This window comes from Piliocolobus tephrosceles, chromosome 6 (assembly GCF_002776525.5).
Source record: "Piliocolobus tephrosceles isolate RC106 chromosome 6, ASM277652v3, whole genome shotgun sequence".
In the NCBI taxonomy this organism is placed as follows: domain Eukaryota; kingdom Metazoa; phylum Chordata; class Mammalia; order Primates; family Cercopithecidae; genus Piliocolobus; species Piliocolobus tephrosceles.
The window spans coordinates 128,891,766-128,911,979 of NC_045439.1; the positions used below are offsets into that span (position 1 = coordinate 128,891,766).

General features: G+C 36.5%; 1 protein-coding gene across 6 annotated transcripts in view; it reads right to left on the reverse strand.

Moving 5' to 3' along the window:
- The window catches only part of MEF2A (myocyte enhancer factor 2A), a 161,552-nt gene that overhangs the window by 32,432 nt on the left and 108,906 nt on the right, over positions 1 to 20,214 (reverse strand). Inside the window, exons 5-8 of one of the 6 annotated variants that reach the window (XM_023220885.3) lie at positions 18,398 to 18,451; positions 18,105 to 18,254; positions 15,190 to 15,409; positions 14,339 to 14,398 (exon numbers count right to left, since the gene is read on the reverse strand). In XM_023220885.3, the coding sequence (XP_023076653.1) occupies positions 14,339 to 14,398; positions 15,190 to 15,409; positions 18,105 to 18,254; positions 18,398 to 18,451 (484 nt within the window). Of the gene's footprint in view, positions 1 to 9,125; positions 11,426 to 14,338; positions 14,399 to 15,189; positions 15,410 to 18,104; positions 18,255 to 18,319; positions 18,452 to 20,214 lie in introns of those variants that run through there. The other 5 variants (XM_026455454.2, XM_026455455.2, XM_023220884.3 and 2 more) reach the window with 5 other exon arrangements.

Genomic DNA, 20,214 nt, shown 5'->3' on the forward strand with positions numbered 1-20,214 from the left:
GTGAAAATATGGAACCAGCCTAAATGTCCATCAACCAACAAGTGGATAAAGAAAATGTCCGCCTGGGAAGCGCAAAGGGGAAAGGAATTCCTTTTCCTAGCCAAAGGAAATTGAGATACACAACACCTGGAAAATCGGGTAACTCCCACCCTAATACTGCACTTTATCAAGGGTCTTAGCAAACGGCACACCAGGAGATTATATCCCACACCTGGCCAGGAGGGTCCCATGTCCACAGAGCCTCCCTCATTGCTAGCACAGCAGTCTGAGCTCTAACTGCAAGGCAGTAGCAAGGTTGGGGGAGGGGCGCCCACCACTGCTGAGGCTTAAGTAGGTAAACAAAGCTGCCAGGAAGCTGGAAATGGGTGGAGCCCACCACAGCTCAAGGAGGCCGGCCTGCCTCTGTAGACTCCACCTCTGAGGATAGGGCATAGCTAAACAAAAAGCAACAGAAACCTCAGCAGAGGTAAATGTCCCTGTCTGACAGTTTGAAGAGAGCAGCAATTCTCCCAGCACGGAGGTTGAGATCTGAGAACGGACACACTGCCTGCTAAAGTGGGTCCCTGATCCCTGAGTAGCCTAACTGGGAGACATCCCCCACTTGGTGCAGACCGACACCTCACACCTCACATGGCTGGGTACAACCCTGAGACGAAGCTGCCAGAGCAAGAATCAGACAGCAACACTCGCTGTTCAGCAATAATCTATCTTTTGCAGCCTCCACTGCTGATACCCAGGCAAATACGGTCTGGAGTGGACCTCAAGCAAACTCCAACAGGCCTGCAGCTGAGGGTCCTGACTGGTAGAAGGAAAACTAACAAACAGAAAGGACACCCACACCAAAACCCCATCAGTACGCCACCATCACCAAAGACCAAAGGCAGATAAAACCACAAAGATGGGGGAAAAGCAGTGCAGAAAAGCTGGAAATTCAAAAAATCAGAGCGCATCTCCCTCTCCAAAGGAACGCAGCTCATTGACAGCAACAGAACAAAGCTGGACGGAGAAGGACTTTGAGGAGTTGAGAGAAGAAGGCTTCAGTCGATCAAACTTCTCAGAACTAAAGGAGGAACTACGTAACCAGCACAAAGAAACTAAAAACCTTGAAAAAAGATGTGATGAATGGCTAACTAGAATAACCAACACAGAGAAGTCCTTAAAAGAGCTGACAGAGATGAAAACCATAACACGAGAACTACGTGACAAATGCACAAGCTTCAGTAACCGACTCGATCAACTGGAAGAAAGAGTATCAGTGATTGAAGATCAAATGAATGAAATGAAGCGAGAAGAGAAGTCTAGAGAAAAAAGAGTAAAAAGAAATGAACAAAGACTCCAAGAAATATGGGATTATGTGAAAAGACCAAATCTATGTCTGATTGGTGTGCCTGAAAGTGACAGGGAAAATGGAACCAAGTTAGAAAACACTCTGTAGGATATCATCCAGGAGGACCTCCCCAACCTAGTAAGGCAGGCCAATATTCAAATTCAGGAAATACAGAGAACACCACAAAGATACTCCTCGAGAAGAGCAACTCCAAGACACATAATTGTCATATTCACCAAAGTTGAAACGAAGGAAAAAATGTTAAGGGCAGCCAGAGAGAAAGGTCGGGTTACCCACAAAGGGAAGCCCATCAGACTAACAACAGCAGATCTCTCGGCAGAAACTCTCCAAGCCAGAAGAGAGTGGGGGCCAATATTCAACATTCTTAAAGAAAAGAATTTTCAACCCAGAATTTCATACCGGTCAAACTAAGTTTCATAAGTGAAGGAGAAATAAAATCCTTTACAGACGAACAAATGCTTAGAGATTTTGTCACCACCAGGCCTGCCCTACAAGAAATCCTGAAGGAAGCACTAAACATGGAAAAGAACAACAGGTACTAGCCATTGCAAAAACATGCCAAAATGTAAAGTCCATCAATGCTAGGAAGAAGCTGCATCAACTAATGAGCAAAATAACCAGCTAATATCATAATGACAGGATCAAGTTCACACATAACAATACTAACTTTAAATGTATATGGACTAAATGGTCCAATCAAAAGACACAGCCTGGCAAATTGGATAAAGAGTCAAGACCCATCAGTTTGCTGCATTCAAGAGACCTATCTCACATGCAGAGACACAAATAAGCTCAAAACAAAGGGATGGAGGAAGATCTACCAAGCAAATGGAAAACAAAAAAGCAGGGGTTGCAATCCTGGTCTCTGATAAAACAGACTTTAAACCATCAAAGATCAAAAGAGACAAAGAAGGCTATTACATAATGAGAAAGGGATCAATTCATCAGGAAGAGCTAACTACCCTAAATATATATGCGCCCAATACAGGAGCACCCAGATTCATAAAGTATGTCCTTAGAGACTTACAAAGAGACTTAGACTCCCATACAATAATAATGGGAGACTTTAACATCCCACTGTCAACATTAGACAGATCAATGAGACAGAAAGTTATCAAGAATATCCAGGAATTGAACTCAACTCTGCACCAAGTGGACCTAATAGACATCTACAGAACTCACCACCCCAAATCAACAGAATATACATTCTTCTCAGCACCACATTGCACTTATTCCAAAACTGACCACATAGTTGGAAGTAAAGCACTTCTCAGCAAATGTGAAAGAACAGAAATTATAACAAACTGTCTCTCAGACCACAGTGCAATCAAACCAGAACTCAGGACTAAGAAACTCAATCAAAACTGCTCAAATACATGGAGACTGAACAACCTGCTCCTGAATGACTACTGGGTACATAACGAAATGAAGGCAGAAATAAAGATGTTCTTTGAAACCAATGAGAACAAAGACACAACATACCAGAATCTCTGGTACACATTTAAAGCAGTGTGTACAGGGAAATTTATAGCACTAAATGCCCACAAGAGAAAGCAGGAAAGACCTAAAATTGACACCCTAACATCACAGTTAAAAGAACTAGAGAAGAGCAAACACATTCAAAAGCTAGAAGAAGGCAAGAAAAAACTAAGATCAGAGCAGAACTGAAGGAGATAGAGACACAAAAAACCCTCCAAAAAAATCAATGAATTCAGGAGCTGGTTTTTTGAAACGATCAACAAAATTGACAGACCGCTAGCAAGACTAATAGAGAGAAGAATCAAATAGACACAATAAAAAAATGATAAAGGGGGTATCACCACCGACCTCACAGAAATACAAACTACCATCAGAGAATATTATAAACACCTCTACGCAAATAAACTAGAAAACCTAGAAGAAATGGATAATCTCCTGGATACTTACACTCTCCCAAGACTAAACCAGGAAGAAGTTGAATCCCTGAATAGACCAATAACAGGCTCTGAAATTGAGGCAATATTTAATAGCCTACCAACCAACCAAAGTCCAGGACCAGACGGATTCACAGCCGAATTCTACCAGAGGTACAAGGAGGAGTTGGTACCATTCCTTCTGAAACTATTGCAATCAATAGAAAAAGAGGGAATCCTCCCTAACTCATTTTATGAGGTCAACATCATCCTGACACCAAAGCCTGGCAGAGAGACAACAAAAAAAGAGAATTTCAGACCAACATCCCTGATGAACATCCATGCAAAAATCCTCAATAAAATACTGGCAAACCGGATTCAGCAGTATATCAAAAAGCTTATCCATCATGATCAAGTGGGCTTTATCCCTGGGATGCAAGGCTGGTTCAACATATGCAAATCAATAAACATATTCCAGCATATAAACAGAACCAAAGACAAAAACCACATGATTATCTCAATAGATGCAGAAAAGGCCTTTGACAAAATTCAACAGCCCTTCATGCTAAAAGCTCTCAATAAATTCGGTATTGATGGAACGTATCTCAAAATAGTAAGAGCTATTTATGACAAACCCACAGCCAATATCATACTGAATGGGCAAAAACTGGAAGCATTCCCTTTGAAAACTGGCACAAGACAGGGATGCTCTCTCTCACCACTCCTGTTCAACAGAGTGTTGGAAGTTCTGGCTAGGGCAATCAGGCAAGAGAAAGAAATAAAGGGTATTCAGTTAGGAAAAGAAGAAGTCAAATTGTCCCTGTTTGCAGATGACATGATTGTATATTTAGAAAAATCCATTGTCTCAGCCCAAAATCTCCTTAAGCTGATAAGCAACTTCAGCAAAGTCTCAGGATACAAAATCAAGGTGCAAAAATCACAAGCACTCTTATACACCAGTAACAGACAAACAGCCAAATCATGAATGAACTCCCATTCACAATTGCTTCAAAGAGAATAAAATACCTAGGAATCCAACTTACAAGGGATATAAAGGACCTCTTCAAGGAGAACTACAAACCACTGCTCAGTGAAATAAAGGACGACACAAACAAATGAAAGAACATACCATGCTCATGGATAGGAAGAATCAATATTGTGAAAATGGCCATACTGCCCAAGGTAATTTATAGATTCAATGCCATGCCCATCAAGCTACCAATGACTTTCTTCACAGAATTCGAAAAAACTGCTTTAAAAGTTCATATGGAACCAAAAAAGACCCTGCATTGCCAAGACAATCCTAAATCAAAAGAACAAAGCTGGAGGCATCATGCTACCTGACTTCAAACTATACTACAAGGCTACAGTAACCGAAACAGCATGGTACTGGTACCAAAACAGAGATATAGACCAATGGAACAGAACAGAGCCCTCAGAAATAATACCACACATCTACAGCCATCTGATCTTTGACAAATCTGACAAAAACAAGAAACGGGGAAAGGATTCCCTATTGAATAAATGGTGCTGGAAAAATTGGCTAGCCATAAGTAGAAAGCTGAAACTGGATCCTTTCCTTACTCCTTATATGAAAATTAATTCAAGATGGATTACAGACTTAAATGTTAGACCTAAAACCATAAAACCCTAGAAGAAAACCTAGGTAATACTATTCAGGACATAGGCATGGGCAAGGACTTCATGTCTAAAACACCAAAAGCAATGGCAACAAAAGCCAATATTGACAAATGGGATCTAATTAAACTAAAGAGCTTCTGTGCAGCAAAAGAAACTACCATCAGGGTGAACAGGTAACCTACAGAATGGGAGAAAATTTTTGCAATCTACTCATCTGACAAAGGGCTAATATCCAGAACCTACAAAGAACTCAATCAAATTTACGAGAAAAAAACAACCCCATCAAAAAGGGGACAAAGGATATGAACAGACACTTCTCAAAAGAAGACATTCATACAGCCAACAGACACATGAAAAAATGCTCATCATCACTCGCCATCAAAGAAATGCAAATCAAAACGACAATGAGATACCATCTCACACCAGTCAGAATGGCCATCCATTAAAAAAATCAGGAAACAACAGGTGCTGGAGAGGATGTGGAGAAATAGGAACACTTTTATACTGTTGGTGGGACCATAAACTACTTCAACCATTGTGGAAAACAGTGTGGCGATTCCTCAAGGATCTAGAACTAGAAATACCAATTGACCCAGCCATCTCATTACTGGAGATATACCAAAAGGATTATAAGTCATGCTGCTATAAAGACACATGCACATGTATGTTTACTGTGGCACTATTCTCGATAGCAAAGACTTGGAATCAACCCAAATGTCCATCAGTGACAGACTGAATTAAGAAAAGATGGCACATAGACACCATGGAATACTATGCAGTTATAAAAAAGGATGAGTTCGTGTCCTTTGTAGGGACATGGATGCAGCTGGAAACCATCATTCTTAGCAAACTATTGCAAGAACAGAAAACCAAACACTGCATGTTCTCACTCATAGGTGGGAACTGAACAATGAGATCACTTGGACACAGGACAGGGAACATCACACACTGGGTCCTATTGTGGGGAGGGGGTGGGGGGAGGGAAAGCATTAGGAGATATACCGAATGTAAATGACAGGTTAATGGGTGCAGCACACCAACATGACACATATATACATATGTAACAAACCTGCACGTTGTGCACATGTACCCTAGAACTTAAAGTATTAAAAAAAAACTAGAATAGTATTTCTACTTTCCTGTAAAATAATTGTATCTCTAACATCTGAAACATTTCAAAAATTTTATGGGTCTCTGAACAAGTTGTTTGTCCCTGGGTGAGTTATCTGACCTCCTTAAGCCATATTTCCTTAAATTGAGGAAGGAGGTAGTAACATCTCTTGTAGAGTTCATGTATTAAGTAATAAAATTCATGTAAGAAAACAACAACAGTTTTTGGTATTTACTAAAAGCTCAGTGAAATCAGCTAGTGCTATGTGGACCTCTGAAAAGGTGATGATCATGTCTATCTCAAATTTGAGCCAAACTCAGATGTATATATCTGTTAGTTACATACAGATTTCCTATGTGCTAAAATGCTATTAAGGACTTTCCATGAGTAAATATGATTACACCTTTGGGAGTCATTAAATAAAAACTTATGCTAACACACACACACACACACACACACACACACACAAGAGAGAAGAAAAATTAGCAGGGCATAGTGGTGTATGTCTGTAATCCCAGCTACTAGGGAGGTTGAGGCAGGAGAATTGCCTGAGCCGCAGAGGCGGAGGCTGCAGTGAGCCGAGATCGCGCCACTGTACTCCAGCCTGGGCAACAGAGTGAGATCTTGTCTCAAACAAACAAACAGAATTTCTGAGCTCCAGATAATTAGTGTGGTTTTTCTCTTCCTTACCCCCACCTTCCTCTTGTTTCCTCCAAAATGTTTACCAAGTGATCCACTCAGTTTTAATTCATATGTATGATCTAATTTTGCTGTGGGGACTGGTATTTCAGTTAACCTCATGAGGTTATTTCCTGCATTCTGCTTTCATTATCTTGAAGGGGTATGTATTAAATCCTTTCCACACCCCATAGAGTAATTTCCTGCATCCTGTTAAGCTTCAGAGAGCAGTACAGTTTAAAAAACAACCACTTCACCAGGCCATCCTGTGGAGTAGAGATCATCTATGAGTTGGATGGAGGTAATTGCTAAGCCAGACATTTGAAAGATTAAAAATATTTAATAAACAATTTTATTCAAAAATAGGAAGGTTAAATAGAAACTTCATTTTGCGTAACAGTATGAGAATGTCAGATTAATAATTTTTTAAAATATAAAATGGCATGAATATGTGTTCTGATTCTGGTATTATTTAGAAGAGTCTTCTTTACTTGATTTATACTCAAATCTGAAGGAGAAAGTAGAATTTCCTCTCAAAGACATAAAATGATGTAAATATATAATTCAGAGCCACACCTCATCAAGAAGCACAAATACTATTTTCCCACGTGCAGTCTACGGTCCTTTAGATAGATATGACACGATGGTAACTCATGAGAACCAAATTTCAAGAGTAAGTGGGGACCTAAAAGCACAGTATTTCTTGGTGTAAAGTCAGGAGTCAGTAGCAGATAATGAGTAAAGAATGATGTAAGTGTTTGGTAACCTGCCAGGCTGAAGCTAAGAGAATCTCCTATGCATGACTTGTTATTTTGTACAGTGCAGTGGTATATACCCTAACATATACCTTCTTACCTCCAGCTCAATTTTTATCACAAAAATGAAGACATTTTTTTAGATAGACTTCCGAGGTAAACACTTTCAGTATATAACTCATCTTGTCACAGTTTACGAATCTAGGAACTACAGTATCTACTCTAAATGAATAAATCCAATTTAATGTTGTTAAAATGTGTTTCCAGATTTCAAGGTAATTTACTATCCTAACACAAATGTGAAAAAAATGCTCTTGAGCCAACTGCATACCTATGCCTTCAGAAACTTAACAGAACTGGATCTCAATTACAGTCCTATAGCTACAAGATAGGTCAATCAATTCCATCAGTCTGGCTCATATTCCAAAATATAAATCACATCAGCTGAAACAATGCACTCAAGTAGCTGGCAAGTACTCTCTGTCCTTAGATACTACTCTTCTAGGGTTAAACTGCAGACAATGATGTCATTAATATTTCATTATGAATTCATTTCATAAGTCCAAACTGATAAGCAAACTTCAAAGGATTCTGAAAAACTCATCCAAAGCAAAGTTCAATCATATTTGGCAAAACTGTCATAAAATTTGACATTCAGCTGATTATTCAATAAACAAAAATACATTTTAACAGTTATAAAATTATGTCATTTGTGCAAAGAACTGCTTGAGGTTTCTGAAAGTAGAAAAGATACAGGGCTACTTCGAAGGCAGTGAGTTATCTCAACTTATCAAACTCCTTGTTCTACTCTTTACCCCCTTCTCACTACTGCACTCACTATTTTAGACTAGTCTAAAATAAAATAAAATAAATAAATAAGATCACAGGTTTTGAAATAATTGAATGCATATGTACCTGATTCAATGAAATTTCCTGTAAAATGGACAACATGGATCCTGTCCAATACAAATTTATAATAAAAATAGGCAATGCTCATGGGGTCTGCTTTTCTTTCTGAATACTATATTCCCCATCTCAATCCCACGTGGGCAGCCCCCAAAAGGCAACATATCTTCTTCTCTTTCAGAAACTTCAGCATCTTCATGAACCATGAATGCTGAAGCACATACAACTTCAACTATCACCTCCATGTGAATGACTGAAAACTGGGTTTCTGCTTTGTCCTTCCTAATTTCCAGTCCATATTCAATAATCTGGTGGCCACTTTCACCCAGACATGCTGCTGTCATCTCAACTCAGCTTGTTCTAAAGACTTCTACTACTGCTGGCTTCCACCATCCCATCTCCACCTTCAGAGCAATCAAGCTTTCTTTGTATCTTTCGCCTCTTCCATCTCTTCTTTTTAATTGCCAATGCGCCTGCTACAATGTAAACCCTTATTTTACCTTCATTCAACCCCAAATAACTCCAAGAGCATCCTGAGCCTTTCTATGTCTAGTACCATATATTTTTTTTCTCTTTCTCAACATGTTTTTAAAAAGTGAAGTTGTTGGATATCTAAGACTTTATTTTATGCTTGATATTTAAAAGTGTGCCCAAAGTAAAAAGTCCCCAAAGTCATTTGAACCACAGTATAAACCGAGTATCAAATATAAACTCTCAGTAGAGAAATATACCTAGTAAATAATAATCAAATAAGCAAATTACCTCTATGAAAGATGTATACAAATTACAATATATACAAAGCTGTCAAGTTTTATTTGCACAGATGACAAATGGAAAACAAGTTATAAGTAAAAATAAAGAAATGTTCTAATTTACTACAATAAAGATGTTATGATTGTAGAGGTAACTGTATTAATACAGCATCACAGAAACTAGAAAGAGTAAAAAACCTTTACAGTCCCACCATTTTAACGTTAAGTATTATAATCTCTTTGGATTTTTCCCTTTTTGTTTTCCATGCTCATATTTTTTGCTCATTTTAAATCATAACTAAAAAGAAATTCAGTTGAAATTTCATTTACTTCATTTTCATATTGTTGAATATGTTGATTTCTTCCTATTATTCATTACTACAAATAAAGTTGCAATGAAGCTTTGCTTATTCTAACTTACCTCTTCAGGAAAAGATTCCCAAAAATGGGATTAGTGGGCTTGGAAGTATAAACATTTTTATGACAACTAAAACATCTTGCAAAACCTTTCCAGAAAGACTGTTACTAATTTACAATGCCACAAAAGCATGCATGAGATCATCAGTTTCACCACGCCTTCATTAGCACTGAACATCACAATAAAAAGTGCTAACAGTTGGGAATTAGTAAGTAGCAGTAGTATTTTATTGTTTTGTCATTTTAATTTGAATTTCATGATTACTAGCAATGATGAACAATCTTTTCAGTTTTAAAAATACTAGTTAGGTTTCTTTTTTGAATTGTGTATTTTGGTAAAATTAAATGTCCATCACTAAACATTCTCCTACCTGTTGCTTGGATTTTATCTTCCTTTTTTCCTCTGGAGAATGAGGAACATGTATTATATCTCACATAAGAAGTCTGCGGGAAGAGTGGTCCCAGACTCAGCTGCTTCAGCAGCTCAACACTGAGGGCCACCAGCTTTTCACTTTATCAACCTTGGCATTTTGACCTGTCATCTTAAACTGACTTGTCTCATGATCTCAAGACGGGTGCTGAGTTCCAGCTGCCACATGCAGACAACAATGTCCAAAGACTCAAAGGCTACCTATACTTTGTGTGTGAATGTGAGTGTGAGTGTCTATAAATTTTCTCTCTGGATTTTGGAATAGTATAAATACCACAAAATGTACATTATTTTCTCTTATAATTTAAAAAGTGCCTTTATATTTGTTGTTACAGTTCCTTTATCATTATATCTAGTGTACTTTTTATTTTCAAAACTGTTTTCTTGCTAATGTAACACATAAACAGAAAATGTACAAAACAAAAATGTATAGGTTAAGGATTTATCACAAAATGAAGATCCATATAACCACCATGCAGATTAAGAATACTGCCAGAACCCCAGAAGTTTCCATAATTGGGCCCCCTAAAATATTCCCACAGTCCCACCTACCCAAAGTAACCACTATTGTGAATTTTACACTAATTTCTTGGTTTTTCTTTATGGCTTTGCCATCTGTCTACACAAGCATCCCAAACACTGTAGTTTTTTTAGCCTGCTTTTCAAACTTTATATAGATAGAATCCTGAGTATGTATCTATCTTCTTTAATTCATGTTTGGTGACATTCATCCATGTTGAGAACTGTTGTGGTTTCATTTTCATTGCAGTATAATATTCTTCCATATGAATGTACTCTCTTATATTTTTCCATTCTATTGTTGATAGAGATCTGTACTATTTCTAGATATTGACTTTAACATAACGTTGTGCACATTCTTTTACGTATCTCTTGGTACTCGTGCACAAATGCATTTCTGTACAGTACATAAGGAGGAGTGAAAATGCTGGGTCACAGAATACACGTATCTGCAGCTTAGGCAGATAATGCCAAATGATTGCAGCAACTTGTACTCCCATTACCAGTGTATGACTTTGTGCTTTTTCATAGCTTTGTCAATATTTGGTATACCATCTATTTCATTTTAGCAATTCTGGTGGGTGTGTAGCGTTCTCTCTTTGTGGTTTAATTTTGCATTTCCATGACTACTGAGACTGAGCATTTCTTCACATTTATCAGATGCTTCTTTTGTGAAGTGCATGTGTTCTCATAAAGTCGAGTTTTCTTTTTCTTATTCATTTGTAGGTATTCTTAAAAAAAAAAAAAACCCTCTCTAATGATTGTAGATATACTATATATATTCTCCCATTCTGTCTTGCCTTTTTACTCTCTTTACAGTGTTTTTGATGCACAAAGTTTCCAATTTTAATACAAGCAAATCAATCTTTCCATTAGGCTTTCTTTGGTCTCTTATTCAAGAAGTCTTTCCCTTTCCTGAGTTTGTTCAGTGCTTTAAAAGTCTCAAGGATGCCTCTTCTTTCAACAGTACATGGCCCTGAAGTATTCCAGCTTTAGGGAAGCAGGCAGAAGATGCAACAAAAATCAAAATATGAACAAGGCAAATGGAAGACTCATCTATAAACAAATTATGCTTTTGAAAATGACAATATTGGTAAAAATGATATGGTTTAAAGGTAACACAAAACTATAATCCCCATGTATCTGAAATTAAGAAATATAATTCTAAATAACTTACAGGTTAGGTTAAAAAGATAAAATGGAAATTAGAAAATATTTTGAATAAAATATTACTGAAAACATCCAATTTTATTAGTCTTTTAAATAATCAGTATTTGTTTTGTTAATTCAATTTATGTTTTTCTATATCAGTATCAATATTTGTATTTTTATGACAACTGAAACATCTTGCCAAAGCCTTTCCAGAAAGATCGTTACTAATTTACAATACCACAAAAGCACGTATGAGATCATCTGTTTCACCATGCCTGAAATAGAAAATTTTCTATTTTCTATTTCAATGGTTATATCTTTATAATTTGGTTCTACCTACTTTAGGTTTAATTTGCCGTCCTTTTCTGACTTTCTGAGAAGCAGGTTTAGTTCACCATCTCCCAGTCTTTTGTTCATAAAGGTTTACATTTCTCATAAAACACAGCATTATCTGTATTCCACGTGAGTTTTATAGGCCTTCCCAATTTGTGGCTTTTTTGTCAGTGTTAGTTTTGAAAAATTCTCAGTGATGATCTCTTCAAATACTGCTTCTGCCCAATTTTCTCTGACTTTGCTTCCTGGGACTTCAATTTAATGTATGTTACTCCTGTTTATTGCATGCTCTGGGTCTTCTTTTTAATTTTCCATTCCTCTGTGTCTCCAAAATTCTGGATAATTTTCTATCTTATCTTTTAGTTTCTTAATTCTTGTATTTGCTTTGTCCAATCTGTTATTAAGCTCATCTGTTAAGTTCTTAACATTACAGGTTTTTTTGGTTCTAAAATTTCTAGTTTTTTAATACATTTCAGTTCTCTGATGTTCTCAAATTTTTTTTTAATACCCTTGAACACAGTAAACACTGTTATATTAAAGTCAAAGTCTGTGCCTAATAACTCCAAATTCTGGAGTTCCCAGGAGGCTGATTCCATTGTTTATTTATTTCTGCAAGTTTTCATTTGCCTTATCTGTGTGTGTGCCTAGTTCAGCTTATGTGCCAAGTTAGAAATAATAAGGTCTGAGATGGTGTTTTCTTCTTTTATTTATTTATTTTTGAGACAGAGTTTTGCTCTTGTCGCCCAGGCTGGAGTGCAGTGGCATGATCTCGGCTCACTGCAACCTCCACCTCCTGGGCTTGAGCGATTCTCCTGCCTCAGCCTCCTGAGTAGCTGGGATTACCGGCGCTTGCCACCACGCCTGGCTAATTTTTGTATTTTTAGTAGAGATGGGGTTCTGCCATATGGGCCAGGCTTATTTTATTCTTCCAGAAACTATTTGCTTTTGCAGGCATCCTGGAACCCCTAAATCTAATTTCTAATCACTATAATCTAATTTTAAGAAACCTTTGGGAGGCTGAGGTGGGCAGATCATCAGTTCAGGAGATCGAGACCATCCTGGCTAACACGGTGAAACTCCATCTCTATTAAAAATACAAAAAAATTAGCCCAGCATGGTGGCGGGCACCTGTCGTCCCAGCTACTCGGGAGGCTGAGGCAGGAGAATGGCGTGAACCCAGGAAGCGGAGCTTGCAGTGAGCAGAGATCGTGCCACTGCACTCCAGCTGGGGGGACAGAGCCAGACTCCATCTCAAAAAAAAAAAAAAAAAGAAAAAGAAACTGTATGATGCATATATAAGATGTTGCTACTAAGAAGAACTGTTTATCTCTGGTTTACTCCAGCCTTTTGGGGTGTCAACCCAATGTGAGAGAAGCATACTAGACTCTTACAATTCTTGGTGGGCCCTGAACTTATTATTTTGTTGAGGGAATCAAAAACATATGCGAAAAGGGACACAAAAAGAGTATGTAGGCATACAAACAACTGAAACAAGAGCTGAAAAAACCCACAAATATTTGGAAATACACATACAAGAGTAGCAGCCCTTGTGTTTAATTGGTACGACCTTTATGTATTTTCCCACATTTAACTGTTTTCTGTTAAGTAATACTCCACAATAGGTCTTATCTGTTTAATTCCATTAAAACATTTAATACTGTGACAGATATAATTAGGCATTTATTCCTACTTTAAGTCATTATTTTGTAACTTGTCTTAATATCTTTATTGATGTTTCTGTTTATTTCTTCCTCATCATTTTTATTAAGTCATTCACTCATTTCCAAAGTTTTTTTTTTGAGAAGGAGTCTCACTCTATCACCCAGGCTGGAGTGGAGTGGCGTGATCTCAGCTCACTGTAACCTCTGCCTCCTGGATTCAAGCAATTCTCCTGCCTCTGCCTCCCAAGTAGCTGGGACTACAGGCGCACACTGCCACGCCGCGCTAATTTTTTTTGTATTTTAGTAGAGATAGGCTTTCATGGTGTTCCCAGGCTGGTCACCAACTCTTGAGCTCAGACAATCCACCCGCCTCGTCCTCCCAAAGTGCTGGGATTACAGGTGTGAGCCACCACACCCAGCCAAGACAAATCTCTTAATTATCTTTCTATTTGTAGAAGTAGACAGATCCACCATTTCTTTTCATTCTAATCTCTCTGAAAACATCTCATGCTATTGTAAGATAAAGCAGGTAACAGTCTAACTCTGGTAAGGAGAGAAGACGGAGAAAGTTTCTCCTTAAGATTTTTAAGGAATAAAACAGGGGTGTTTTAAAAAAATGGTAAGTATTAGTCAAAGTACCCTTCAGAAGGAAATTTCCCAGGAAGCTTTATTTCAGGAACAGCATTCCTTTAATCTCAGATAGGATAGATACCTACAAAATGAAATAGTAGGAATTCACTCACCCACTGGGCTGCTTCCAGCTCCATTTGGCACTGAGAGGTCTGTAGTGCTCAACATCCCACCTAACAACGTTATGGAGAGAAGGCAGAGGGCACAGAATGCATATGAATTAGGTCTCTTTACCTGACTGAATGTGAACCGAACAGAGGTAACTCTCACTCTAATTCTAAAAAGACACACACAAAAAAAACTAGCTCAGTCTGAAGTTGGCATTAATATGTAATCTGATATAGTTGCATATCTCATACATATGAGTTTACCTTTCAAGCTTGATGTTGCCTTCAATACCAAATAGTGGTATTGCATCAATACCAAAATAGTACACACTGATAAAAATGGTGGCAGTATGTAGGGAGTATGATTAAATCACTAAACTAAATCTAGGACTTAAGGGAGAGGAGACATTGCATTATGTAAACTAATACAATAAATGCAATGTAAATTCTGCTGAATTAATGAAGTAATTCAGGCAAGAGGAGATGTAAAAGATACTCTAACTCCAATCAGGTAAGTCTATCACCCATATTTCTAACATGAATGGCTCACACTCTACTTTAAATCCTTGCTTGTGATACCTAACTAAATTTTCTGCCCGTCAAAGTATGGCTTTCCCATGAGAAGGAAAGCGTATAAATGACAGGTTCTCAGTACTGTTCTACTTTGCACGACACAATGCTACACTCACAATTGATTTTCAAAAAAATACTTTAAAATGAGGCCAATTATGTAGCAGTGACTCTTGCTCATCAAAACAATACAATTAAGAATAGCAAAATAAGAAACTGCTTATGTTAGCAATGACTTTTTTCACCCTCTTTATTAAAGAACCAGCATAATAGGTATCACTACATACCTGCATTGCCAGTACTCGGTGGTCTCTGAGGAGCTCCAGGAGACACATTTCTATGTAATGTGGTTTGAGGTGGAGACAGCATGCTTGAATCTGTTAACGTTGAGCTGGCTGCCAAAGATGGGGACACCAATGAACTCCCTGGGTTAGTGTAGGACAAAGCATTGGGGCTGGTCACTGGAACTGTGACAGACATTGAAAAGTTCTGAGGTGGCAAACCAGGCTGTAAATAAAGAAAAAGAAGGAAAAAACTGTTGGTTTCATATTCATCTACAAAGTAACTTTTGAACTTTAATGTGGCAAAGTAACTCAAGTTACTAAAAGTAGAGGATAGGGATAGGTTCTTAACCAATTTACAGATTAAAGCTATTTTCTTTAGAATTATGTTTGAACATGAATATGCCTGACACGACCCTTGTCAATTTCAATTTTTATATATTAATATATACTATCTATATTCTGTATTTCAAATATTCATAAAGACAAATTTAAGAGGATAAATCTGACAATCAAGTAGTATTGTCAAATTTAGACATTACGAAATATATCACTGTCACCAAGTAAGCATAATTGGCACTTCGATGTAAACCTTAATAACATTACATTTCTATTGAGAGACACCAAATATAATGGAAGGAGAAAAGTGTATACACACATTATTAACTTAATATGTCAAATCTGAAAAATCATAAATATGTCCCATTCTGATTAACTAAATTTCTAAAGGGCAAAACTAAGAGGTAAAAAAAGTAATTACATACATAACAATGCAATTTGAGTTAAATGAAAATGCAAAGAAATCTAATCTAAACAACAAAATTAACTACTAACCAAGCCAGTAATAAAAGTAATGAAGTTTTTGGTATCTTCTTTAAATTGTATAAAGATTAAATTACAAATATTGTAAATGCTAACCTTTCCTCCCTCCAAATTATTCCATGCCCCCTTTTCTATATTTTCCTCTTGCATTTCCTCCACAGACCATTTACAATATGCTTGTTAACCATGATAAATATATGTTGCTTTTTAGAATTTAAAGTGGGAGAAAATAAAACAACTTTACTGTGCCCTCATTTTAAAAGAGTAACATACAAAAATAAGGTAACACTGCTAATTCAAAGTTGGAAGAATATATTTTATTGTACTTTATTCAATAGTTTATATCATGTAGAAAAATTATAATACATCAACAAATATAAAAACAGTGGGTATATGGCAGTTTTTTTCAAAAGTAAAACACTTTTATTTGTGCAATATCTTTGCAGCTTTAACATTAACTGCAAGGTCAACAACATCCCTTCATTTGCTACTGTATTGTTTTTAAGAATAATAATGGTATTTGCCCAAAAGTAACTCCTTAAAGCCATTTTTTTGTGTGAGCTGGCTTCTTATACAGGTTGAGCATCCCTAATCCGAAATTCCAAAATCCAAAACTTTTAAAGCACCAACATGATGCCATAGAGAATTCCACACCTGATGTGTGGAAACGCAGGCATACAATCCACAGTTTATTCAGTGTCTCCAAGGGGAAAAGGACCTTCCAGTCTCCCATCAGCTTCAATATATCTTTTCTGTGCCCACTCAGATTCCCTCACGCAAACACATCCACAAAGGGTAATAAAATGGCACGTGTAGGCTACACATGCTAACAGCAGGTTCCCCATGATGCTCCACATGGGGCCAAGACCTATGACATGGGTAGCTGAGACAGCAACATCTTTGCTTTCTGATGGTTCCATGTACACAAACTTTGTTTCATGTACAAAATTATGAAAAATATTATATAAAACTTTCTTCAGTCCATGAGTATAAGGTATGTATGAAACATTAATAAATTTAATGTTTAGACTTGGGTCCCATCCCCAAGATATTATACATATGCAAATATTCCAAATTTTGAAAAAAATCCCAAATCTGAAACACTTCTAGTCCCAAGTATTTCCAATAAGGGATACTCAACCTGTAGTACAGGACTACTCTGAAGACATGATCCATCATGCATACTTTAGGGCATAGTTTTGAGAGAATTAACTCTGATAAAATAAATATCAGCATTGAAACTAATTTGTTCAAGGGAGGCTGACCTATATATACAGAATTAGGAAATTAGATCCAAAATAACTGTTTTAAGTAGCTCTTGCCAATGGAGATTCCAGTGAGAATTCTTTGAAGAACTATCAAGTCTAGGAGCATGAGCTCAAAGAAAAATACTCTTTCACTATGGTTAGATGAATGAGTATACAGAAACTGTAAAGTCACTATTTGCTTTGCAATCAGTTTAAGAACACTGTTGCCTTAAATTAAAATTAAACCAAGCTGCTCTTCCTTAGTATCTACAGCACAAAAAAAGAACAAAATTTGGTGGTATTGTTGCTAAGTGATTTGGGGACATTAACAAACTGCAAAGCAGTAAGTTTAGCTCTACTATTACAGCAACTACACAAAATAATTGAAAATAACTCAGAAAAAAAACAAGTTTTGCAACAAACCTAACTACCATACACTTTGCTTTCTCAAGATCTATTTAAGAACATAAATGTTTTTAAGTCATGGGAGTAGAGGGAAAGTTATACATATTCTATAATATAAATCATAGAATTTTAATGCTGGAAGATACCTTAAAAATCATGAGAACCAACTCACTTTATAGATGACGAAAGAATTCAAGATGTTTAGGTGCCCTATCCAAAGGTATTGGGGTAAGAAGTAGCAAAGTCTGGATCAGCATGTTTTCTCTTCACCTCTACATTTAAGATACTGAACATGTATAAGATTTCAGTAATTTTAAAGTTTTATAAAAAATATTAATAAAATGCCTTTCTTCCCTTCTACTTATTGTTGTCATCACCCACTATAAAAATAAGCAACAAGATGTTTGGTCAATCTCTTCATGCACAAGATAAAAGCACAAACCATACTTTAGTACTCACTGCGATTTTATGATTCCGCATCATATTATCAAATTCCTCATTAATTTTTTTATATTTTTCTTCTGTATGTGGAGTTAGCACATATGAAGTATCAGGGTCTGGGCTGTCGCACCCTCTGTGTTCCTTCTTGTTCAGAGCCTAAATAATGAAGTTAACAAAAAGGATCAACAAATAAAAAGTAGAGGTAAAGTAAAAGTACTTACAGGGCCTCGTTTGAAAATAAAATCACTATCTTCATTTAGTTTGCTGAATCTGTCCTCCGAGAGTGGACTGTGCTCAAAGTAATCGTCAGCATCAGGGCTCTCACAACCATTAAGGCCTTTCTTTCTTAAAGTCTGAAATACAATTGGAAAATTCACACACAAATAATGCTAACTTGCCATGAGTTTTTCTGTAAAATTTATTAAGAGAGCACAGACGGAATGAACTGAATTATACAAGAGCCACTGAAACGGTTTCTAAATTATCACAAATGTACTTACTTCTTCAAATAAGATAAACATTATATATAAGTAAAATTAATCCTCCCGTTGTATGTTAAGAGAAAAGGAATATTTACTTGTTTAGATTCTTCCTTTCAAAACTTCTTAAAATACTAAATTACTCACTGCTCTGACAGTTAAAACTCAAATCTGATTAAAGCCTGATCAATTTATCAATTTAAAATTCTATGATCAATTTATCCGATATAACCAATGCATGAAAGAACTAAAATAGAAATCCATAAAAATGATACTTTGAGAAGTTATTGCATCTTTATAAACTGAACATTTCAGCAACTTGACGTACTCTTCCTTTCTGCCTATCAAGAGTTTACCTTACTCAACAGAAAGAATCAGCACAATATCCCAATAATTTCATTCCTATTATTCACTTTCCTGTATAACTTTGAAATATAAAAGTTCAAACTTGATAATTACTTATGTCTGCAATGACTCTTTCCTATGTAGAATGTACAAATTATTAGTGACTTTACATACTTTTAAAATTTGCACTCAAAAGTTATTCAGAGTGTATTTCATGGTTTGATTTAATCCACTGATTTGACTTTCTGGAGAATTTTCTCTGCTTTGTTTTTTCTGAGATGCAGTCTCGCTCTGTTGCCCAGGCTGGAGTGCAGTAGCACAATCTCGGCTCACTGCAAGCTCCGCCTCCCAGGTTCACGCCATTCTCCAGGCTCAGTCTCCAAAGTAGCTGGGATTATAGGTGCCCACCACCATGCCCGGCTAATTTTTTTGTAGTTTTAGGAGAGACAGGGGTTTTACCATGTTAACCAGGATGGTCTTGATCTCCTGTCCTTATGATCTGCCCACCTCGGCCTCCCAAAGTGCAGGTATTACAGGCGTAAGCCACCGTGCCTGGCCCTTTCTGGGGAATTTTCTTGAGTGCCATTAAAATATGTCCTGGATTATACTGACTTTTTTTTTTTTTTTTTTTTTTTTTTTACTTACTTTGGGGTAAGTATAATGCAAAAAACAGTTGGTTTTCTGATTTTTAACTTAAAGTCATCATGAAATAACTTGTCCGGTACTTAAAAAAATAAATTAAAAACCAAGAGCTTGAAGATATACAGAATATTCCTTTACTTTCAGAATGTCTAATTTCTTTCCTTCTTTTTAAAAAAATCCTGGTGGGTCTTAAAGTAGAGTTACAGGGTTCAAAACTGAAATGGCTGAGACTTCTTAATTTTCAGGCCAACTGCACAGAAGGATTAGGAAGTTAAAATTTCCAAGTAAGCCTAACTAACAGAGGTTTATTAGGAAATAAAGCTTGATCACTGAACTAGTCCCAGAGAAGTTCATCAATAAATGATTAAATTAGATCTAAAGATATGTTTAATTATTTCATAGCAGATCTTAGTATCCTTTAAATATGATTAGCAATAATTATGGATGTTTATTTTACTCCCTTTTTCTTGAACGAAGTGGAATATAAACAGTACATTAAGATTCAAGAATTTTTTTCTTAGTTTCTCCAAAGTCAAATTATTTTTAAAATTCACTTTATTTCATTTGATTTTTAAAAATTTTCCATGAACAATCATAAGCAATCATTAGTATAGATACGTTAGCTTATTAAATTACTTAGCATGTGCATA